Genomic DNA, 24,836 nt, shown 5'->3' with positions numbered 1-24,836 from the left:
GGTTCTAGTAGGTGTTTTGGACGTTCAGACCATATTTGAGGGGAGTTGTAAGGGTCCTTCAGATGGTACTTGTCTGAGTTTAGAATGTTCAAGTCATTATTGAGGGTTGTGGCTCTTTTGAAGGTTATACATCACCAGTGAGAGGGTTCTAAGGGTCCTGTGTGTGGTTCTAGTAGGTGTTTAGAACATTCAGATCATCATTGGGGGGTTGTATGGGTCCTTTAAGGGGTTCTAGTAGGTGTTTTAAGGTTCAAGTCATCAGTGAGAGGGTTCTAAGGGTCCTGTATGTGGTTCTAGTCGGTGTTAAGAACATCCAAAACATCATGGGGGGGTGCAGGGGTTCCTTAGGTGTCTTTTTTGGTGCAGGTTCAAGTAGGTTGTAGGTGTTTAGAACATTCAGATCATCATTGGAAGGTTGTAGGGGCACTTTAGGTGGTAGGTGTTTAGAGCGTTCAAGTCATAGAGGTCATGGGGGGTCATTAGTCATAGGGGTCACTGAAGAAGTTCTAGGTGTTCTTTAGGTGTTCAGTGAGATGTTTGAAGTTACAAGTCATCATTTAAAGGGTTCTAGGGGTCTGGAAGTGGTTCTTGTGGTAATTGAGGAGGTCTTACGTGTCCTGTAGGTGGTTCTTGTATGTGTTCAGGTGGTTCTAGTTGTCACTGAGAATGCTCTAGCAGTCTTTCAGACTGTCTCTGTAGCTCCTGGGTAGGTTCTAAGGCTCATTTAGGGGGCTTTAGAAGGATTAGAAGGTTCCTTGAATTCAATTGAAAAAAATAAAAAAGAGAGATTGAATTTCCCACAGGGACTGATGAAGTATGCCTTCTTCTTCTTCTTCTTCTTCTTCTTCTTCGTCTTCTTCCTGTAGCGACTGATACGGTTCTAGTCATAACTGAGGAGGTTCAAAGGGTCCTTTAGCATGTTCTTGGTGTTACTTAAAAAGTTCTAGTGGTCACTGAAAAAATTCAGATTCAAGGTTACCTTAAAGAGGTTCAAGGTGTTCCGTTGTTCCTGTAGTTATTGAGGTGGCTCTAGTTGGCCTTAAAGAGACTTGTGAGGGGATCTTTAGTATGTTAACATGTCAGAGCAGTGTCTCAGGGTGTTTCCATACTAGGCATGATTAATTTGTACCACACCTGAATAAAGTTGTTCTGTACCTTAGAACACTTGCGTCACCATCTACGTGACATTTTTGTTGTAGTCGTCCACATGGTCATGAACCAGCACACCGTGTTCCTGTTGTGAAAACCCTGTTAGACAGCAGTGTTCTTCACAACGAGGAGGTTCTTTAAGAGGTTCTCGTGGGTCTCAAAGAGTTCCTGGGTATGTTAAACACCTGAGGGAGACTTCGGAGCAACAGCACTCTTCACTGCCGTCACCAAAACACCAAATAAGGAGATGTCTTTTGGCAGAATCATCCGTCCAGTAGAGACCAACATGTGGTCTCATAGACGATCTATGACAGGAACACTGAAGATGTTCTCCACACCTTTCTAAAATACTTACTGTTGGGTTATCTGACTTCATTTTTCAGCAGTCTGTGTACACAGTGTCAGATTAAATGGAAATCTGGCCTGTGGTTGTGAGGACGTCTCTCCTGAGACGAAGGTGTTGGACACAGAGACAGGAAGACTGTTGTCACTGCAGCTCGCAGTCCGTCTGCTGGATGAACAGACACAACTGAAACATCACGAACACATCGTCTTAAAACGACATGTTTGTCTGTTCGAACAGAACTAAATGAAAATAAGATTTTAACGTCTCAAGGTGTGTCAGGTTCTGTTTCGCCTGTGCGTCTCTTAAAGTCTGTTTTATTCTCGTCAACAAATCTGATGTTTGGACTCAACAGTGAATGTTTGTAATAACAGATACTGAGTGTGTATCTGAGACCTGGTGTGTCTTTATCCTCCACTGCTGTTCAGATCACATCACACTGAAGCTCCTTCATGACCACACACCGTAGTTTATTTTGACGCAGTCTCACACACACTGTCCTGCTGACACAAATACTCACTGGAGCAGTGGTTTCCATCTGGTGGGTCACAGGTCCACTGTGATTGGACCATAAGTGACTCGCAAACATGTCAAGTTTGCAAAAAAACACACTTTTTTTTTAATACAGTGAATTTCCAGCACAGAGCTTTTATTTTGAAGTGCTGTTTCCTGCTGTGACTGACAAACAGCAAACTAGCTCAACAACGTGATGCTGAATGTATGAAACTATGTGACAAAGGAGAAATCTGGACCAATGGAGAGCCGCTGCACTGCAGCACCAAATATGGATTAATCCGCTGTTGAAAATAGTTCCCAACAAAGTCACTGTTTGCTCCTGTTTGTCGATAGAAGCTACAGTGAGCGGCTGTTTGATGAAACGACTGATCGAACTACAGATTTGTGTTTGTAAACATCGTCAGTAGGAACCAGTGGAGTCTGAGCTGAGACAGATAAGAAGTCAGAAAGTCCCGAGTCTGGATCTGAACATGGGACTCATGGGAAAAGTCCCGGGCGAAAGTCAGTTAACGAATGACGTTAAGTCCTTAATTTAAAGTTATGTAGTTAATGTAAAGTTGCAGTGGTTAGATTTAGGAAAAGAAACATGTCACATGAAACACATGACGCACCTAAAAATGACTCAAAGTTGACACAGATCTGAACACGTGACTCGAGGGGAAAGTCCTGGGCCAAAGTCTTTTCTGTGACCCATCCACCACCCTGCCTCCTTACAGCCACTCGGGACTGATACCTTGTTTACTGCTGTCAGCTCATTGGTCACGTGATCGCAGCCTTTTAAAATACGTGGGATATGTATGAATTGGGGTTCATTAGTTTTCATATTAAAACACGTGACACACGTGAGCACAGCTGCAGCTTCAGAGCTGAGGAGACTCTGTTTCTCATAATGAGACGTCCTGTTTCTTTCATGTGGCTCTGACAGATTCAGAGCTTCACTTCCACATTTCCATTTTTGTACAAACAATGTTAACACTGTGTGTGTGTGTGTGTGTGTGTGTGTGTGTGTGTGTGTGCATTGGACTGTAGTAATCCATAATTTTCTTGTTATCTGAAGGCCATTGAAGTGACAGTGGTCTTGTGTGCTTCCTTTTTTGTGCAAAGCACGTCGACAACGCTCTGTGTGAGTGTTTAGTTTTATCTTTATTGTGTCCTCTCGCAGTTATGAATCTGTCCGTGTTGTTGTTGAGTGTTCGGAGCAGCAAACATTAGCTCGGAACACTGCTGTGTTTTATAAAGGAACACAGAACAGAAGAGTTTTTATGAGTTTATGTTTATGTGCTTCCCAAACTGTGGGCTGGGCGCCAGGATTCATCTCATAAAAACACTTCTGTTACACAGCAAACACTCTGATCTGTGTCTTTGTCTCAGACGATCTCTACAGATATATAAAACCATCACTGATTGTCGGTGAACAGTCAGTTGTGAAGCTGCAGTTTGTGTTTCTGTTACACTTTATTAAATCCTGTTATAAGGCGCATGTTGTCAACCACAGAGGGAAGAGGTTTGTGTCTGAGCTGCAGTCTGTCTGCAGCAGAGGAACATTGATGCTGCTGCAGCTCTGGATGCAGAGCGAAGCTGCAGCAGCTGAGAATTCACTTACTCCAGAATGAATAAATTAAATAATATAATAATAATATATATAATAATATAATACACTGCTGACAGTGAACAGAGGAAAATGTTGGTATTATGTTTCTGTAAACCATGAATATGTTTATGTTCCATACGTATCCAGCGCAGACGAAAAAGCCGTCCTTCCACAACAACAACGAAAGTCAAGTCAGTGGAAGTCTGAGTACAGGGAGGTCTGATGGATGGATCCACCAACCACTGACTCCACCCAGGAGGCCGGTGTTCACTTCCTGTAAGATTGTAAAGCCAAACCCTGTTCTTTTTCCTAAACCCAACCACGTGTGTTGCTGAAGGAGAAAAACATCAGTTTGTGGTGTTGTACCGATGTAGTGCTTTTATTTTGAAAGAGACTGTATGCAAACTGTACATTTCCTGTGAAAACAGAAGTGTATTTTGAAAACAGACAATGCATGTAACAGGCTGAAGTTGACACGGCGTCCCAGAACGTCAACAACCAACACACGAAAGTCCATGACCAAACGTGGACATGTGACGAGGTCACAGTGAGGATGTGTCGACTTCCATCCCTTCACTTAAGTTGTTGTCGTGCTGCGTTTCCCTGTGACGCCGCTGGGTGCCCTTTACACAATGACAGCGACCGGACGCGCATCATGCTGATGTGAAAGGACAGTTTTTTTCGGTGGTGTCTGACGCCGGCAGTCACTGACCAGGCGCCAGTTTTCAGTGACTTTAGAGTGAGAGCAGATTGGCTGCAAGAACAATCAGAGGCCCCGAGATTCTTTTTTAAACTCCTCCTCAGTTTATTTCCTCTGTGGCAGAAACTCACAAACACCACCGCCACAAAGAGCTCAAGGTTCAGGACGTCCTGTGACAGACTTGCTAGCGTAGCAACATGACGGCTACAAACGAACCCAGAACACTATTTTCTTCGGTATGATCTGAAGTGCTCTTAAACAACAACATGTGATTTTGGGATTACGTAGCTGTGTAGACCTGGAATAAAAAAATTATTTCCAGAAGATAAATATTTTATATTCAGGCCACGATGAACAAAAGCACTGGGTTTAATAAGAGGATTTATTTTTTCCTTAATCTTCTGTCTTTAAGCTCTGGCATATTTCTCTTATAGAAATAAAGTACATTCATTCCATTACATTAAAGTGCATATATCCCGTGACGCTGAGTTAAATCTGCAACAGCAGCCGATAAAACCTCTCACTGCGACCGAGAATGTTCGTCTGGCGTCTGAGCTTCATTCCACGGCTGTCTGAAGACGACTGACTGCAGCTGATCGTCCAGTCTTTGTCCTTCACTGATCTTTATAAACAATTTACACGACTGAGGTGTTTCACTATTTACTTATATGGTTACAGGACTAAAGACGAAGCTGCTGTCATCAGGCTGATGATGAAGAAGATGAGTCTCTGACTAAACAGCACGATGATCTGATGTGAACTGTGCAGCACATAAACTGTAACTCTGCTCCTCAGCTCTCGTCGTTCTTCATCTGGAGAATATTCTGTTTGCATCGTGTCTCTGATCTGATCAGACTCTTTATGATGCTGAACTTCACCAGCAGCCAAATAACACTCATCAACACTTAATGTGTGTGTGTGTGTGTGTGTGTGTGTGTGTGTGTGTGTGTGTGTGACCATCAGGGTTGAAATCAGGACGGTGGAGGTGTGTTTGTTGAGGTGCTGTGTGAGGACTGCATTTTATTTTGCTTTTTACGCTCTCATTAGTTCATGAACCTTTTCTTTTACTTCCAGATGCGACATGTCACCGCACATCATCATGTCTTGTGGCTGCAGTGCATTCTGGTCCACTTATTTTCATTGTGCTTGTATTAATGTAGATGAATGAGTGCCGGCTGTAGTAGTGGTGGAATCGCCAGAGAACCCACGATACGCTTTTATCACAATACTTAGTTAACGATATGATATTATTGTGATGAAATGTATCGTGAGTGACTGTGGTCTGGGTCAGAGCTTGGGTACGGCTGTGTCGGAGACAAAACATGGGGGCGGAGTTACATTCCTGGGTTTACGTGTTTTTAGCATGTAACAGAAGCCTTGGTTTCAACAGCACTGTATGGACCCAGGTCTCTGCACAGGAAGTAGGTGATGGACTGCGTTATTTTCTTTGCTCTCTCATAGTTGATGGTAGTTGTGTCGAGCTAAGTGTGAGCAGCTAACACTATCTCTGGATGGTGGCGTGTGAGGTGAGCCGTCATGTTCGTAGTATTCCAACAGTATTTTATTCTCATATGACACTGCTGTAAATCACACGTGTCATATCCAAGTCCTCCTCCTGTGTTAAAAAATCCAAAATAAGTCCAAACATTTGATTTAAACACTGACGGCACATTTCTGATTTCTGTCTCCGGTGCCTCCATCTTTGTTTTGATGAACTTCCTGCCACATGCAGCAGACTGAGACCTCTGCTGACCTCACCAGGAACAAAACATCAGCACCATCTAGTGGAGCGAAAGAGCAACTGATTTTACTATTCTAGCAACAAAAGTTTATTGAAATGTGTATTTGTAAAAATGAATAATGTCTATAATAAAAGATCAATACTTGGCGTCTTTGTATCGATACAATATCGTCATGCAAACTATCACCACACTATTCTGTATCAGTTTATTCCCCCACTCAAAGGCTCTGACGTTGGCGCATCTGAAACTTATTCTTTTCCTCTGGGTACCATGAATATCCTCAAGAAGATTTTACAGATGTTCCATGTTTGAAACAAAGTGGTTCATCCCAACACTTTACACAAGTTATTATACTTGTTCTCAACAGCCACACAGCGGCTGAAAACAGTGTCATGAGACACATGAGGTAATTAAAGGCGCTGGAAGTAAAAGAAACACTAAACACTGTGAGAACACATTTCAATATAAAACAGGAAGTGGACACATGAGCATAAACCTGACAGAATATCACAGCAACGTGCGCTGGGATGTCAACAACAACCAACGTATGTTCATGGAACAGCTCGTATGTTATTTCATGAATTTGCACCCCCACAAACATCGTTATGTCATGTCATTGTGCTGCAGTGGACGAGATCAAGAGGTATTCCCTGAGTGTGCAGTAAAGTCAAAACACAAAACAGGACACGAACTCACAGGCAGGTTAATGAAATCAAGCGGCACTTGTGTGTACTCATAAAAACACAAATTCACATCACACACTTTAAACTTTACGTATTTTTTGCACTGGTGGACTTCATGTTGTTTTAAGTTATATATATATATATTTTTTTTTTCAGAATTCATTGTAATTAAATATATATTGGACAGACCCACACTTTCTGTCATCATAATCTGTCACAGGATTAACAGGGATTATCAGTCCGCTGCTGTTCTGCAGACATATTCTGATTAATGTATAAAACCTTAGGTGATTCGCAGGTTAATTAAATTGGGAAATGTGGTTTCCGTGTGTGTGTGTATGTGTGTATGTGTGTGTGTGTGTGTGTGTGATGTACTGCTGGAGACATTTCAGGATTACAAACGAACACCACCGAGGAAAAAGCAGCTTTGGACACAGTCACAATGTTCATAATAATGTGCAGCAGACTCAGACAGTGGTGCTGTTTGAGTCGATGTTTCCTGAGCTGTCAAAGAAACAAGGTGACTGCAGTGAATGAGGAGATAAAGATAAAATGTTCCTGAGGTATCAAATAAAGATTAGAGCATTATTGTAATTATTATTAATATTAGAAATTGAAAGTCACATGAGAAGACTTTTGTTTTAGTTTTAAACTTTAAACTTAAACAAGTTTTTTTTTTTCATAAATAAGCTACAAATGTAAAGTGTGTCCTGCGGGTGGTGCTGTGGGTCATGGTCACGAGGGTTGATCCTCTGGGGAGCAGGATGTTTGATAGAAAGCAGTATTCTGGCCGTGGTGACCAACACGGTCATCGTCATGTCCTGCTGCTTGGTTTCAGAACTACCTGGTTTGATAAAGATGTTTCTCTCTCTGTCTCCATTTCCCAGTTTGCTTGGCGGCTCATGGTCGCTTCGCTCAGAAGCTGCTGAATGACTTGTTCTCCAACTACACCAATGCTTTGCGTCCGGTGGAGGACACTGACCACATCATCAACGTCACACTGCAGATCACTCTGTCCCAGATCATCGACATGGTAATCACTCTCTGACTGCAGGTCCAGGTCTTATTGTGGTTTTTCCTGCCTGTGCTGATGTCTTCACGTTCTTTCACCAGGATGAGCGGAACCAGATCCTGACGACCTACCTGTGGGTCCGCCAGGTGTGGATGGATGCCTACCTCACCTGGAAGAAGGAGGACTATGACGGCCTCGACACCATCCGCATACCCAGCAGCTACGTATGGAGACCTGACATTGTCCTGTATAACAGGTAGGTGCAGGTCGCTGCAGGACACTGGCAGGAAAGAAGACTATTTAACTATCTAACACATTCTGCAGGCACTCCCATCTCACCTAAGCTTCTATCCCCTGTTCCTTCACTTAACTTCCTCCACCACAGTGCAGATGACGAGTTCTCCAGCTCCATGGAGACCAATGTAGTTCTCCGTAACGACGGCCAGGTCATGTGGGACCAGCCTGCCATCACCAAAAGCTCCTGCTCCGTGGACGTGGCCTTCTTCCCCTTTGATTTGCAGCAGTGTCACCTCACCTTCGGATCCTGGACTCACAACGGCAACCAGATGGATCTGTTCAACGCCTTGGACAGCGCTGACTTGGCTGACTTTGTCCCCAACGTGGAGTGGGAGGTGAGCGGTACCCTTGTTCATGTGCTCAGGACAAGACCTCGTTCCTGAATGTAATTCTTTCACACAACAAATTATTTTTCAGGTTCTGGGCATGCCAGCCAAGAAGAATGTCATCCTGTATGGTTGCTGTTCAGATCCGTACCCGGACATCACCTTTAGCCTCCACCTGAAGAGACGTGCCTCCTTCTACATCTTCAACCTCCTCATCCCCTGCATGATGATCTCATTTCTGGCTCCGCTGGGCTTCTACCTGCCGGCTGACTCTGGTGAAAAGGTTTCTCTGGGTGTCACGGTGCTGCTGGCCCTCACAGTGTTTCAGCTGCTGGTGGCGGAGAGCATGCCGCCCTCTGAGAGCGTCCCGTTGATAGGTGAGAAGTTAAAGTTTTGTTGGAGTTGTTCATCTGTGGAAAGATGGTGGTTGTAATACATGCAGTATTTGCTTCAGAGACTGACACTGAGACAGGTGTCTCATTTAGATAGATAGATATTTACACTTTCCCGTCTCTGCTGTGTTTTGGGACCAGGTTAGACTGTCCGTCATGTGCCACAACACCAGGACACACACTGTCCCACAGTCTTCACGTGGTACTTGACTCTTGACAAACAGGAAAAACTGGCCGAAGACAGGCACATATTTTTGTAAACCAGTCAACAAATGTAGGCGACAGGACTTGTTTCTAAGACACTGTTTTCAAACCCAGGGTGGCACGGTGGTGCAGTGGTTAGCATTGTCGTCTCAGTTCTCCCCGTGTCAGCGTGGGTTTCCTCCAGGTGCTCCAGCTTCCTCCCACTGTCAGCGTGGGTTTCCTCCAGGTGCTCCAGCTTCCTCCCACAGTCCAAAGACATGCAGGTTAATGGTGACTCTAAATTGTCTGTAGGTGTGAATGTGAGTGTGAATGGTTGTCTGTGTGTCTGTCCAGGGTGAACCTCACCTCTCAGGACCCCTAACAGGATAGAGCAGTTACAGATAATGAATCAGTGAATGAATGTTTTCAAGCCTGAGAGGAACCAGTGCAGAAACAACAACTGGCAGCAGATGTGATAACATCACAGGGACAGAGTTTATCTGAGTCCTGCATCCTGTCAGACCAGAACTGCTGCGTTTTTGTTTTTTTTGCTCAGCATGTCTTTGATCTAATGGTGATATTAAAGCCAAAGCACATTTTCTTCTGGAATAAAACAAGTGTGACTTTGCAACGGCTGCAACCACACACACCCTTTGCTAAGTCCTGCCCCTCAAATGCAGACTGGCCAATCATGTAGACCAGGGTCCGACAACGACACAGCTGTGCTCCATTGACTCTGATGCAATTGTTTCAGAGTTCCTTCACTTTCAGGCTGGTTTTGTGTATTTGGAGTTAAACATTGTGCCTGCAGCACGTGGTGTTTTAATCACACTCGTTACCTGGAGAGGTTTGAAGGACATATACCTTTCTTCCCTGGTCCACAACCAAAATCAGGGTTAGCTAGCTAGCTACTGAAAATATAGCCTACTGAATGAAAGCACATGCCACTTTTGCTTTTTAATGACTACAACAGTGAATTCAGACCGACTCTGCTGTACAGGACCTGGTGAAGAACAGCAGGGAAACTTTGCCGATATTCAACCGCTGTGTGTCACGTCATGAACGGTGTTTGGCTTTTACAGGAGGTCGGAGCATTGGCAGCAGCATGGAGGGAAACCAAACACCATTCATCCGCACACTGTGATGGTATACAGCTGGATTAATATCAGCAAAGTTTCCCTTTATAATATTTCAGCCTCCTAAGTCAAACACTGCGGCTGCCAAAGGGTAGGGACATTTTTGCAGACCGACCGACTGATGGACCTACAGAACAGCTGGTCACAGCTAAAATAAACTCAACGCCCAATGGATGTTTGCAAACACATTCAAAACTCTTCTCTGTTTCTCCCACTTTGGACTCCTTTGGTATACCAGTGGTATAGTATGACAGTTAGAGTATAATCACTATAGGATTGCTCTGGGCTCATTGAAGGAGATGTGGCCCACTGACCCAAACATAGACTCAGTTCTTGTATATCTTGAACTGACCTGTCTTGGAATTGTATGTCTAGTGGGCGGCTACAGGTTAGGAATGCAAAGAAAAACATATATAAGTGTCCAGTAACCACAGGGTGCACGTACACTTCCTCCAGATTTATCTCATTTTGTGCAAAGGGCGTCTCACTGTAATCACGAAACATCGTCCTCAGAGCTTCAGTGAGCCGAGCAGCACTGGAAAAACGAGTTTCAACACAGATGAAAATCAGAGTTTGTTGAAGCAACAGTGGAGCTGCGGTCCTCATGAGGATCAGTTCACTCTGAGGACAAACTAAACGGAGTTCATTCAGACTTTTTCAACAACACAGCAAAGTCTCTACCAAACACAGGTGAGTGCAGCTGATCGTACCAACTGTAGCTCAGCAAGTAGCACATCCTCACTGTGACCTCGTCACATGTCCACCTTTGGTCATGGACTTTCCACGTCCACATATGACGTCCAAGGTACCCTGGGTGTGTTGGTTGTTGACGTTCTGGGACGCCGTGTCAACTTCAGCCTGTTACATGCATTGTCTGTTTTCAAAATACACTTCTGTTTTCACAGGAAATGTACAGTTTGACTACAGTGTCTTTCAAAATAAAAGCACTATGTCAGTATTTGGGTATTTATTCCTGTGTTGGAATACAGGCAGAATTTATTTCCGACAGGTAAGGCAGTTTAGTGCGCCTACAAAGTTAGATTGTGGACAATGTCATGGGTGAAGATGACATGAAGTCTATGTTGGTTTGGATCGTAATAAGGTGTTGATCGTGTTACTCGGTGTTAAAGTGTCTAATGACGGGAGATATGTGAGAATATATAGAAATAGGACACTGTGTTGGTAGTGGACCACATGAGATGTCATTTTGGAATTACTCTGCCTGCCGTATTGATGTCTTTGTTTTGTATTCCTAATACACTCCGTTCAGCTTTTTCCCTGCCTCTTATGAGTGCTGTGGAGCTTCACAAAAGGAACATGAGTCCAAACTGAGACACCTCGCAGAGGGTGAGGCTGCTGTCAGCCCTAGAGTGGTCTCCTTTGGTCTGAATCAGGGACTCATGTTGTTCCAAAGTTGTATAATTGCCTAGAGTTGGTTCATGTTCTCACGGCAGCATTTACAAGAGGACCAGATCAAATGCCTGTGTCAGAAATTTCCATGTAGGAAAAATCCAGGAAGAATTGTTGTGTTGAAACAGCTACTAGACCGTGGACTGATGCTTTTGTCCTTAACTACAAATGCACATGGTTACGTTTTGCCCACAAACACATGTGGTTGGGTTTAGGAAAAAAGAACAGGGTTTGGCTTTACAATCTTAAACCCTATTTGGACGGGATTAGTTTATCGTGGAGACGTGGGTTAAGTAATTATTACCAGGGATTTTAGTCCCATCCAAACGCGCCATGTCTGTAATCATTACGCCAACTTTTACCTTCTGTAAAACAGTCCGGAGAAAATACCTCGGGTAGTATTAATCCTGTGCAAACATGATCCTCTGTAAAAATGTATGTAAATATTTTGTCACGTCCTGTTTACAACCATTTTTCCACGTTTACAACTAGTTTTCCGCGTTTTTTCGATGATGGAGGCGCTTGAAGAAGCATCCGATGTTGTCAGCAGTCATGATAGTGGACATTCTTCTAATGATGGCATAGCCCTACGTGGGAGACGAATCAAAAAGGTCGAGAAGAAAGCACTTCAGATCCACGAGACTTCTGGTTGTGTTAGGTAGGCCTAATATAAATCCATATTGCTAATCGTTGTGTACACACAATCCTGATCATGGGCAATATTTCACATTGGGCTAATCATTAATTATTATCCTTCAGCTGATGCTAACAGGAAGCAATGTAGCATGCACATGCTGACAGGGAGGTGATGCCAGGGTGAAAACCGAGTTACCACTCAAGTTACCACCCACTCCCATCTCTGGTAGAATTATGGAGATTTCTTGTCCCGTGCGAATCGGACATTTATATTACAGACATCCTGTGGTAAACTGACATTAGTCCACATCCCTATGGAAAACTAATCCCGTCCGAATACTTTACAGGAAGTGAATACCGGCCTCCTTGGTGAAAGTCGGTGTTTGTTGGATTTACAGTTCTGTTGTCCCCGCCTCTTTACACATCTTCGGCAGCATCTGTGCGAGTGAGTTTATTCCCAGCGGAGCTTTAGTGTACCAGATATTGTCTGTGTGAGCTGCTGTCATCCTGGGCTTCAGATAAAGTGCATTTGCATCTGGTGGAAGTTTGTTTAAATACTTTTCCAGGGATGCAACGCAACTGCTGACCTAACTGACACTAACTGTCAATTTTGATTTGATTGTTGATTGCAATCAGCTGCACTCAGGCGGAGTGATACATACACAGTGAAATAACCGTGATGTTGTACTCCAATATCGTCACGGTTTTACTGTCTCTCGACCAATCAGATTGCAGGGCCGGAACTAACTGTTGTATAATACACAATAACGGCTACCAGCAGAGTACCGTGCCAATGTGAAAGGACGGCTTTTTTCGTCAGTGTCTGACGCTGGAAATCACTGACCAAGTGCCGTTTTTCGACGACTTCGGAGTGAGACTGGGTTCCAGAATAGCACCATACTTTAAAATATACTCATCAGTATTACAGGACTCACAGTTTAAAATTTCAAGCACATATTTTAAGTTTTGTGTTTTCACACTTTGCCTCTTGTCAGTGTAGATATGGCTGCTGCCGGCTGTCTGCTGACTCAAGATGAGTTTCTGTGCCCGATCTGCCTGGACGTCTTCACCAATCCAGTCGCCACACCGTGTGGACACAACTTCTGCAAGACCTGCATCACTGAGCACTGGGACCTGAACATCCCCTCTCAGTGTCCTGTGTGTAAAGAGGTTTTCTACACCAGACCCGAGCTGCGGGTCAACACTCTGATCTCTCTGATGGTCACTCAGGTCAGACAGTCAGCTCAAGACAAAGCTCAAGACAAAGCCAGCAGCAGCAACAGCAGCTCAGATCTACAGTGTTCCAGATCAGAGTACATCCTCTGTGACATCTGCACAGGAACCAAACTGGAGGCTTTGAAGTCCTGCATGGCGTGTTTGGCGTCCTACTGTGAGACTCACCTGGAGCCTCATTTCACAGTCATGGGTCTGAAAAATCACCAGCTCATCAGTCCTGTGGAGAACCTGGAAGCCAGAATGTGTAAGATACACCATAAACCTCTGGAGCTGTTCTGCAAGAACGACCAGGCGTGTGTCTGCCCACTCTGCATGGTTTTAGACCACATGACTCACAATGTCATCCCTCTGAAACATGAATATGAAGAAGAAAAGGCCAAACTAGAGAAGACAGAGACTGGAATTCAACAGATGATCCAGACGAGACGACTGAAGATACAGGAAATCAAACGCGCGGTGGAGCTCAGTAACGACGCTGGAGACTCAGAGAAAGCTGATGGTGTTCAGGTCCTCACTGCTCTGACAGAGTTTATTAAGAGAGGCCTCGCTGAGCTCAGCGAGATGATCGAAGAGAAGAAGAGACCGACAGAGAAACAGGCTGACTGCTTCATCACAGAACTGGAACAGGAAATCTCTGAGCTGATGAAGAGGAGTGCAGAGATGAAGCAGCTCTCACGCTCTGATGACCACCTCCTCTTCATCCACACCTTCCCATCCCTGAATGCTGCTCCACCCACCAAGGACTGGACGGATGTCAGAGTCTGTCCTCCGTCGTATGAGGGGACTGCAGTGAGAGTTGTGGACCAGGTGGAGAAGACGCTCAGTAAAGAGATGAAGACGGTCTTTGAGGCGGAGCTGAAGAGGGTCCAGCAGTTTGCTGTGGATGTGACTCTTGATCCTGATACAGCGAATCCCTGGCTCGTCCTGTCTGAAGACGGGAAACAGGTGACCTGTGGTAAGGTGGCTAAGAAGCTCCCAGACAACCCGGGGAGGTTTTCCTTTTATGCCATCGTCTTAGGAAAGCAGAGTTTCACTTCGAGGAGGTTTTATTACGAGGTTCTGGTTAAAGAGAAGTCGAAGTGGGATTTGGGAGTGGCCAGAGAGTCCATCAACAGGAAGGGACAGATCACTCTGAATCCTCAGAACGGTTACTGGACGATATCTCTGAGGAACGACAATGAGTACAAAGCTCTGGCTGAGCCCCGTGTCCTTCTGTCTCTGAGGTCAAAGCCTGAGAAGGTGGGGGTGTTTGTAGATTATGAGGAGGGTCTGGTCTCCTTCTACGATGCTGAAACTGCGGCTCTTATCTACTCCTTCACCGGCTGCTCCTTCACTGAGAAACTCTACCCGTTCTTCAATCCCTGTAACAATGATGATGGTAAAAACCCCGCCCCTCTCATCATCTGTTCGCTCCAAAACGTCAAATTTAACTTGATGGGAATATACTCCAGAATAAGAAAAGTTCCATAATCGACGGTTCACATAATAAATTAAAAATCTGAGATTACATTTGTGTCTTTCCTCAGTAAACATCGTCTTCAGATCCACGTGTACCCCATGGTCTTTAATAAGTTGCTATGGTGATAGAAGGACGAAGTGACGTGACAATTTTTCCGTCAGCCCAAAGTAAAAAGTATTTTGTAATGTTCGGGATATTTTTCAAATTCACAGCATTAAAAACGATATGACGCCCACTTCCTGTTTACAAACTCTTGCTATAACAGCTAAATAGGACCTCGTGACTGTCCCTTGATCTGGATCTTTGTGTCTGTGGTGGCTGCATGGGTGGCGGGGAATGCGATAATGTGGACCTACAGCCTGTAATTTGAGCAACAGCCTGGGAGAGCCAGCCAAACTCTGTCAGATGACCCGTTTTGCATCATCCAGTGCAGTTTTGTCCAATCCTGACTTAATCCTAAACTAATCCTGAAACAATCCTAATTTAACCCCATGAGGACGTCACATTCTGGATTTGCTGAGCCTTAAACTTCATTCTGCTGAACATAGACCTGTTGTCCTCGATCGTGGACACGTTTTGTGGTGGCACAAAACACTGATCCCTGTAAAAACAAGATGGCAGCCATCTCTGCCAAGTCAGTCTGCAGACAATCCCGACACAAAAGTGGACAAGATCCAAAACCTGATCACATGTTAGCGCTGAAACTTTTTTATTCGTCTTTAATAATGTTTGTAGTTTGATATGGCAACAAATTTGACCAATTTTAGAAGGACTGCCCCCTAACACTCAACCAAACGTTAGTAAGTAACGTCAGTAAGATTTCATTGGTCACTTAAGTCTCAGAAAAGAAAAAAAAAGAAAGCTGGGCTTTGTCAAAATAAATCCAAACCTATATGACTGGAGCATGTGTGACTTTAGTTTGAAAGGACAGACACAGGAAGTGTCCACGCTCAGCAGTCAGACAGGAGTCAGGTTAATCTCCAGGGCTGGTACCTGCGGTTATTCCACAGGCTAGTTAATAACACGTCGGGCAGGAAATCCAAAGTGTGGGATCATTTTGAGAAGGTGAAGGACGAACCCAAGGTGATATGTAAACTCATCTTCATTGGTCGACTACAAACATGACGTATCATCTGAAACATGGAAGTAGCTACATGCCCATTAGCCCACAGCGTCATTAACAGGCGGCTCGCTCAGTGTGTGACGTGCACTTGGAGATAAAATATAGGTCTATATTAATGAAGGTTCATTAGTACGGTTACTCCTAATATTTGAAGGAAACCTGTAAAACTAGATCACTGATTTTGCTGCAATTGTATCTTCTTGAATTAAAAATATTTTTTATTTTTTATTTTTTTAACTAATTTGTCATATTGTTGAGAATGTCGTTATCCTGAAATACCCTGATATTATTTTAGGGTTGTTTGCATCAATGTTTCTTTGTGCACAAATGTTCCTGCTGGTCAGATAGCGCTTTGATCTTATACTAAGTCATTTAATATATGTAAAAAAAAAACTTAAATGCAAAAACACACAGCAGGCAGGTTTGAAAAATAAAAACCGAGCTTTAATAAGATAAAGCCCAAAGACCAAAAATAAGCAGGAAAGAGAACTGAAGGAGCAGGCTGAGGTAAAAGCACAGAAACTAAACTGTGAAGTATCAAAGAACACGGAGGGATTCCAACAAGGAGCAGAGACCAGCAGACTGAGAGACGAGGAGAGCAGGGAGACAATGGGGAACAGGTGAAACAAATCAGGGCGGGGCAGACGATCACTGAGGCGGGAAAACACACAAAGGCAGGAAGTAAAAATAGACAAGACACATGAGGAGTGCGCCTACAAAATAAAACAGGAAACAGACTAAACATGAACGATAGAATAAAACCAAACAAGACGAGACGAGAGAAAAGAGACGGTAAACATGAACCCAGGATGACGACAGGTGTCACACACACGGTGGTGACGTGCACTGCTCACACCGTGTTTCTTGACAGTTTCCTCTGCTGAGTCTCGTCGAGCTCTTTGCTGCTGTGACGCAGCGCTCTGACCTGCTGACTGATCTGATGTGATGATGTGTGATATGTTCTGTCCTCAGCAGCGTCACAGTGATGTAAGCAGAAATAAGCATTTGTGACTTTAATGATTATGTGTATGATATGATTGTTTTATGTATCCTCAGTGCAGTATGAGTTTCTCTCTTCATGTTCATATTCTTAAAATAAATTATAACAAAGGGAAAAAGCTTGGATGGGTGGAGTCATTTTTTTAGTATTTGCTTAAATAATTAAATGTCTGACTGCTGTCTGACGATCGAAGCTAAAAATAAATGTATGTACTATGAAAACATAATGAAACATGCAACGGCTTGATACAGCCTATTTTTTACACTATTTATTTCCAGTTTAATGACTAGCTGGCCCCTGATCAGATGGAGTGCTCCTAATCTCATTGTATTCTTTGTCCAGTGACAATAAAAGCTTTTTATTTTATTCTGATAATACCCAGCCTGTTTCCACTTCCAACTCCTCTAAAACGGTCACTTTATAAGTGATTTTGGCGTCAGAGACCGTCACACAGATGTACCTTTGAGGCAGTATAAAACACACCGCTACACACCACGTCAGTTTCAGAGGCAGCAGGCAACAACCCAAGTTGTCAAATACCGCTGCTGTGTCAGTGGACGTCAGCGTCAGACACAGACGCAGAGAAACATCCTTCACAGGAGGTTTATATGCAACAACTATACTGCAAACAGCAAGACAGTCTGTACAGGGTGGGCGGGAGTGGTGGGGGTGGAGTGGGGTTTCCCGGTGGCATTTAAGTCACCAAACCTGGGTGTTTTTCACGAACCCTTTCCTGCTTTTTCAGCGGCTTTCGTACAACACAGCGAGTGTTTTTAGCCAAAATGTGATCTTTTCTGAACTATAACCAAGAGATTATGTTTCACCATATCAGCTCCAAAATACATATCTGTGTTTGGCAAAAATGTAAAATACCAGCATTTTTGTGGCAACATTTAACATTTAGGTTTAACATTTAGATTTAGATTTAACATTTAACACTTAGATTTAGATTTAACATTTAGATTTAGATTTAACATTTAGATTTAACATTTACATTTAACATTTAGATTTAACATTTAATATTTAGGTTTAACATTTAGATGTAACATTTAACATTTAGATTTAACATTTAGATTTAGATTTAATATTTAGATTTAGATATAACATTTAGATTTAACATTTAGATATAGATTTAACATTTTGATTTAACATTTAGATTTAGCTTTAACATTTAGATTTAGATTTAACTGTGACATTATATTTAACATATTTCAAATATTGCTGTAAATGTGGTAAAAAGTGACTCTAAAAAATTCACACCACTTTTTTAAACGTTGTTTGAAGCTAAATGTGGCAAAACGTTGCTGCTAATTTCACTTTACAAACAGCACCCCATAGTACAGGAGAAGAAAGTTTCTGGTCTGGGAACACCTCAGGGTCCTCCAGGAGGAGCTGGAAAGTGTTGCTGAGGAGACGGACAAAAACTCACAAAAATGCTGCCAGAAAGTCCGTTGAGGGAGTCAGTGGTGGTGGATGAACGGGTCAGGACGTTCACACAGGAGACTGTTGTCAGTTTTAGGATGAATCACACTGTGTACAGAAACATAGACTAGATCTGTTCATGTTAATGTCACATTTTGATGTTGGTAGGACGCCCAGAAACACACCAGGGGTGTAAATACTAGGGGTGGCTTCTTACACCCCAGATGCAAACAGCAACACCTGGGTGCTGACAGCATCTGCTTTAAAGATTTACCTGTGGATGGATTTGGAACTCTAATCTTCTATTTCCTTTTTCAACAGGAAAGTACTACATCGCTACCATGACGATGGTCACCGCATCAACAGCGCTCACTATCTTCATCATGAACATCCACCACTGCGGTCCCGAGGCCCGTCCCGTCCCACAGTGGGCCGAGCGCTTCATCCTCAATTACCTCGCCCGCATCTGTTTCGTCTACGAAGTTGGCGAGAACTGCCTCGGCGGGACTTCGTCCAGGAAACAGCCTCTGTCGCAGGACGTGTCTGAAGCCCCGTCAGCCAATGGCAGCAACACCAAAGGAACAAACTGGGACGTGAACGGGCAGGTGTGGGGAGGGAGGGCGGAGGAGGATGGAGCTGGAGCGGGGGACTCTCTGAAGCTGGGGCGGGATTTGACCAGCCAGACAGACTGGAAAGAGGATCTGTTTGTGACCATCGACCACTCAGAGGAAGAAGGAGCTGCTGGAGGACGTGAGGGGGAGCGGGGAGATTCGACCAGTGGAGGAGGAGGAGGAGGAGGAGGAGGAGGAGGAGGAGGAGGAGGAGGAGAGCATGTTGAGGAGAAGAAAGGTGTGGGAGGTGAAGGGGGAGGCGGAGCCGGGGTGAACAGGAGGGAGATTGTGGTGAAAACCTTGTGTGTGTGCCAGCATCAGGGACTGCGCAGGAACGTTGAGTACATTGCCAACTCGTACCAGGACCAGCGAGCCGCGCAGCTGCGCATTGGGGAGTGGAGGAAGGTCGCCAAGGTCATGGATCGCTTCTTCATGTGGCTCTTCTTCATCATGGTCTTCTTCATGAGCATCCTCATCCTGGGAAAAGCCATCTGATGGAGCTCGAGCTTCGATGACGACGGCGAGTTGGTACACCGATAAAATCAATTGTTCCATTAAATCTAAAATCAGTCATCAGTGATGGTTTGATTCATAAAGTGACGAATTTCAGCCGGTTTAAAGGTTCATTTTTGTGTACAGCATGTCAACCTGCCAAATTTATAATCCATCTGGGATCTTTGCAAATATTGATTTCCATCAGGAAATGTAGACTGAAGGAGACTCGCTCGAACACGACAGATCATTTCAAGAGCTATGACTGCGTCTAATTAACATGGAGAGTTTAATTAAATAATATGATCTTCAGCTCAATAAGAACACACACGGATTATTGTGAGTCAACCCAGATCTGACGCACATCACATCTCTCGATAAATAGTTATTTTGTCATCTTTGCCCCCAAAATCAGCACATCCAGGCTCCTGTACTGTGACCTCGTCACATGTCCACGTTTGGTCATGGACTTTCCACGTCCACATATGACGTCCAAGGTACCCTGGGTGTGTTGGTTGTTGACGTTCTGGGACGCCGTGTCAACTTCAGCCTGTTACATGCATTGTCTGTTTTCAAAATACACTTCTGTTTTCACAGGAAATGTACAGTTTGCATACAGTCTCTTTCAAAATAAAAGCACTACGTCGGTACCGCCAATTGACGTTTTTTTTTTTTTTCCTTCAACACACACGTGGTTGGGTTTAGGAAAAAAGAACAGGGTTTGGCTTTGCAATCTTACAGGAAGTGAACACCGCTCTCTCGGGTGAAAGTCAGTGATTGTTGAACCCACCACCCCTCCCAGCGGCACCACCTGGACTTCGCCGCCTTAATATAGTATGTTAGAGTGGAAAAATAATTTTCTGGTCATATAGCTAAGGTTGTGCTGAAAAAAAAGATATCAAACATTGGCATGACAAACATTTTTTTATGTGGTATATAAAGGCAAAAATCACAAGTATACAAAACGGCCAAAATTAGCCCAAGACCCTAAAGGGTTAACTTTCGTACATGCCCCACTGAGTTCTCCTCCGGATGGCGCCAGGCGGTGTTAAACAATAACGCCAACCGGCCACATATCATGCCGACGTTAAAGGCACACGGGCGGCACATGACCGACCTTCAGTGTTGGAATGATGTCAGTCATTGTTTCAACATTTAAACAACATTTAATTCTGATGGTTGTAAAAAGGTTTCTGAAATTCTCATAAATCAACACTGACATTTCACAAAGATCTGTTTCAATGTTGAAAGAACTTTTTAAACAATGTTTAAAGTTTATGAAACAATATTTCAAAATCAACATTGATTCATCCGTCAAAATCCAAACATAATTCAACAGTGATTCGACCGCGGCGTGTGACGTTGATTCAACAGTGAATGAACACTAGAACATCCGCTGGGTGTCAAATATGAACTGATTGGCCATGATCAAGGTGAAATATCTGTAAAGTCACCAGGCGGAGCTGTTTCTGCTCACGTAAGTGGAATTATTAATGATTACAAACCAAACTGTTTTGTTTGTAGTGTTTTTATAGTGAAATGGATCCGTCAGATTCAGAGAGAAAAGGAGACAAAATAAACTAAAGAAACTTTTGAGAGTTTGATGAGTCCGTCACAGAAAAGGAAATATTAAATAATCTGAAATTAATATTGGAAATAAAAAACGAGTCTCCTCAGGCTTTATTATTAAAGTTCCTAGTATGTTGTCATTTCGTTATTAAAAGCCCGTCCTCTCTTTTGTTGCTGACAGCGTACATGAAAATGACCTTGAAATGAGTCAGCAGCTTCAGACACTCACCAAACAGATTTCTTTAAAGAAAACAGCTTGAATTTATGAGACTGATCTTTTCTGAAGAAAAACTTCTATATTAAAGCAGCTCGACTCATAATTTATGATTCACGACGTTTCTCACCTGTTTGAAGGAAAACTTGATTTTAAAGATGAAAATCAACATTAAATGTTTTTAAGAGACGAAGACGATGTTAAAGGAGGCGGCAGGCTTCGTCTGTCTGTGATGATCAAACATGAATAATGATATGTGTTTACATGATGACTGACCACTGTTTGTCTTACAGCTGAACACACACACACACACACACACACACACTTTTTTATACGAATATTTTTGAGTGTTTTGAGCATGCACGCAGGATTGTCTTTAAATCATCCGTCACATTCAGTTTGACCACATCTGGGACTGTAACTGACTACTGTAAAACTTATATTAGTAGCCCAGGCAATTATTTGCTTAAATTACTTGTATAAAGCTTCAGATAATATATTACATAATCACACGGACACATAATCTGAGGTAGCCGACAACCTGCTTTTATACATCCAAAGAACTTCTATAAAGACGAACTGCTTGGCACCAGACCAGGCCTCTATTGGAGACAGGCCTTTATTTGTCACAATGTGCAGCCACACCAGGCCTGTAAAAGTGACTGGGCCTTTAAGATGTGAATTCTGCTTTTTTCATTGATCATTTTAACAGAACATTCAGTCAAATAGAGAAATACTAACGAAGTCTGGGAGAGAAATTAGAGCTGGACTCAAATCCAAAACTCCAGCTCACGGTCGGTCCTCCGAGTCCAGCCGAGTATGTCGTCACAATCGTCTGGACACCTGGGGAACGCTCTGTTAAAACTAATCCTGTCCTCTAATAAAAAAATGAAACACTGTAATTTAAAAAGCTCAGAGGTCGGTATGAGGTCGTCGTCCCAGTTCAGTGATGAATTAAAGACAATCCTGCAGTTTATCTGTCATATCATCAGTTTATAAACCACACGAGTTTAAAACAGTTTAACTCACTGCATGTTCTCAGCACACACTGAATCTGTAACTGTCATGATGCCGAACGAGTCATAATCAGAATGGTGACGAGTTATTCAACCCTGACGAGTATCATCATCATCACGTGTCCAGACTTATAAAGTTCATTTATTTACTAAATCAAGTGAGACAAAACTTTTCTGTTGGAAGACTGGACGCAACGTGATCTTCTTCTTCTTCTTCCTCTGTGATCTTAAGACTTCAAATCTTATCATATGTTGTCTGTTTAAAAAGAGCAAACAACATTAAAAAAAAAGTTAAAAATAAGATTTATTTTTACAATGTAAAATGTCCCAGTCACACAAAGGAGGATCAGGTCGTGTTAAAGAGAAAAACATCTTAGATTTCCAGAATAAAGTCGTTAAATATACAAGAAAAATGTTTATTACAGTCTCCTCCAGCACTGTCGACTTTCAGGTCTGTGACTTGTTTTCTTCTAAAATTACGAGATTGATCTTGTAATGTTTCGACTTTATTCTCATAAAATTACGACTTTATTCTCGTAATCTAAGACCTTTCTTTTTACTCTAGCGTGGCCTAATCCTTCTTCGTACAATCACAACATGTCTCGGTCACAATGATTTGATAAATACGAGAGAAAATAATCCAAATGTTTGACTGACGTAAAAGTTCAGCTGAATGAAACTTTGCATATCTGAATCCTACATAAAAAACAGCTTCTCATTTTTTGCAGTGTTTGTTGTCATCACAATGTGAAAACAAGAAATGCCAAATTTTTGACTGTAACCTGTTGTTATGTATCTCGTCTGTGGTGTTGGACACTTGTCAGAGACATATTTACACACGAGACACTGTTAATGCCATAAATACATTAAAGATTTCTTATGAAATTATTCTGTTTCCTGAGGTTTGTTTCAGTGTTCATTGTACAAAGACTGTACAGCTTCATCTGATCAGGTGTCAACTAGTCATTAAAACAGGCAAGTAAAAAACAGACGACATTATCATTTATGAAATCAGAAATAACTTGTAAAAAAAGAAATGAGGCTGTAGGAAGCTGCTGCACGTGTCAAATAAATAGTGGACTGCAAGATGATTTCATACTGATCTGTCAGCCTGAAGGCCTGCAGGTGTTTTTGAGTTTAGTTGTGTGTGACATTAAGCTCCTGTATCTCCGACCAAAGAACAGTTTGTGGCAACAGTCTTTAATAACTGTCTTGGCCCTGCAGAGGCACCAGGAGCCGCAGATATCCTCCAGAGGGCAGCTGATGATTCTTCCTGCTGCTGCTGTCACCCTCTGCAGAGCTCTTTGTTAGTGGATGAACAACTAAGCTACCACACTGAGATGCAGCATGCCGGCACAGTGCCGATGGTGGAGCGGTACGACACCAGCCGTTTCTCCTTCAGTCTGTTCCTTTGAAGCACCAACAGGAAGTGCAGTCACTGCGGGGCCTTCTTCACGCCTGCAGAGTACCAAAAGCCATATGGCTCTATGCGTCTATACATTGATATTAATAGGTCAAATTTATTTGTCTTAACAGGTAAAAATATGATGTCACAACACTTCAAATGTGCATTAAGACGTCTGAAGATGTTCAGAGCATTAAAGCTTCCATGCCATCGGTTGGTGTCAACATGCCTGCCCCCCTTTTTGACGTCGCAACTGATTACACTAATCTAATTTAATTCTGCCATCTGGTGGACACTTATGGAAATACAATGTTTACCGAATACTATTCAATCAGCTTCTCTTCTGAAACTGGGAAAATGGTTGCACCCAGTATTAAACATCTTAAGACAACAGAAAATGTTCTTGTTAACACACATTTTCTGTCGTCTTAATGCACATGTGATGCGTCATGATGTCATATTTTTACCTGTTAAGACAAACACATTTGAATTACTTACTACTACTAATACAAACGTCAAAATAGATGTTTAGAGCCAAACGGCTTTTGATAGCAGAGGTGATGCTGACCAGCAGAGGTCCTCAGAAAGGCTGTTAGTACAGCGACCTGTCACTGCCGGGACAGTGCCATAAAAAGCTGTTGATTTTAGCAAGACGTCCCTGTGTGTCCAGCAGGTGTTCTCCCCCAAAACCAGGAATTTTAAACCAACAAATAATCTTCTTCTAACCATAACCAAGTGGTTTTTGTGCTCAAACATAACCACACATTAACCACTTGTTGCTGAAATATAAAGTTATAACACATCCGCTACATGATAGTGTACAGACGTAACTGTGGTTGGCAGAAATGTATTTTCTTCTGGTGACTGGGTTGTAAAAATAATACTGAAAACATTTTTCCTTTTGTGCAAATAATTAGACAACTTCATTATGTCCAGAGGTTATCAGTGGAGTTTGATAGTAAAGTAAAGACCACCAAACCCTTTCAGTCCAGCACCTTTGGAACCAGCAGTAAGTCCCAAACCCTTTCAGTCCAGCACCTTTGGAACCAGCAGTAAGTCTTCAGACATGGTACCTAGACCCTGGGTCTGTTCAGACAGTCCTCTTAAATGTGGGCGGGGTTGTTGTCACTCACTGCTCCGTCCAGCACTCGCTGTATTTCCTCATCAGCGGTG

At 43.0% G+C, this 24,836-nt stretch overlaps 1 protein-coding gene across 1 annotated transcript; it reads left to right on the top strand.

The window, feature by feature from the left end:
* Nucleotides 1-6,525: 6,525 nt before the first annotated feature.
* LOC126388073 (neuronal acetylcholine receptor subunit alpha-10-like) lies at nt 6,526-23,104 on the top strand. The gene is made up of 7 exons (XM_050040965.1): nt 6,526-6,586; nt 6,669-6,684; nt 7,583-7,757; nt 7,838-7,992; nt 8,122-8,368; nt 8,451-8,736; nt 18,678-23,104. The coding sequence occupies exons 1-7, from the start codon at nt 6,526-6,528 to the stop codon at nt 19,460-19,462; spliced, it is 1,725 nt and encodes a 574-aa protein (XP_049896922.1). The 3' UTR covers nt 19,463-23,104.
* Nucleotides 23,105-24,836: the final 1,732 nt, after the last annotated feature.

This window comes from Epinephelus moara, chromosome 3 (assembly GCF_006386435.1).
Source record: "Epinephelus moara isolate mb chromosome 3, YSFRI_EMoa_1.0, whole genome shotgun sequence".
NCBI lineage: Eukaryota > Metazoa > Chordata > Actinopteri > Perciformes > Serranidae > Epinephelus > Epinephelus moara.
Note: the sequence above shows the minus strand (reverse complement) of the source record. Positions and strands in the feature narration are given on the sequence as shown.

Bases quoted from the DNA above. Each gene is read 5' to 3' on its own strand.
- LOC126388073 (XM_050040965.1), top strand. From the start codon at position 6,526: ATGAGCATAAACCTGACAGAATATCACAGCAACGTGCGCTGGGATGTC. The intron at 7,758-7,837 runs GTAATCACTCTC...TTCTTTCACCAG, and splicing joins TGTCCCAGATCATCGACATG to GATGAGCGGAACCAGATCCT. The intron at 7,993-8,121 runs GTAGGTGCAGGT...CCTCCACCACAG, and splicing joins GACATTGTCCTGTATAACAG to TGCAGATGACGAGTTCTCCA.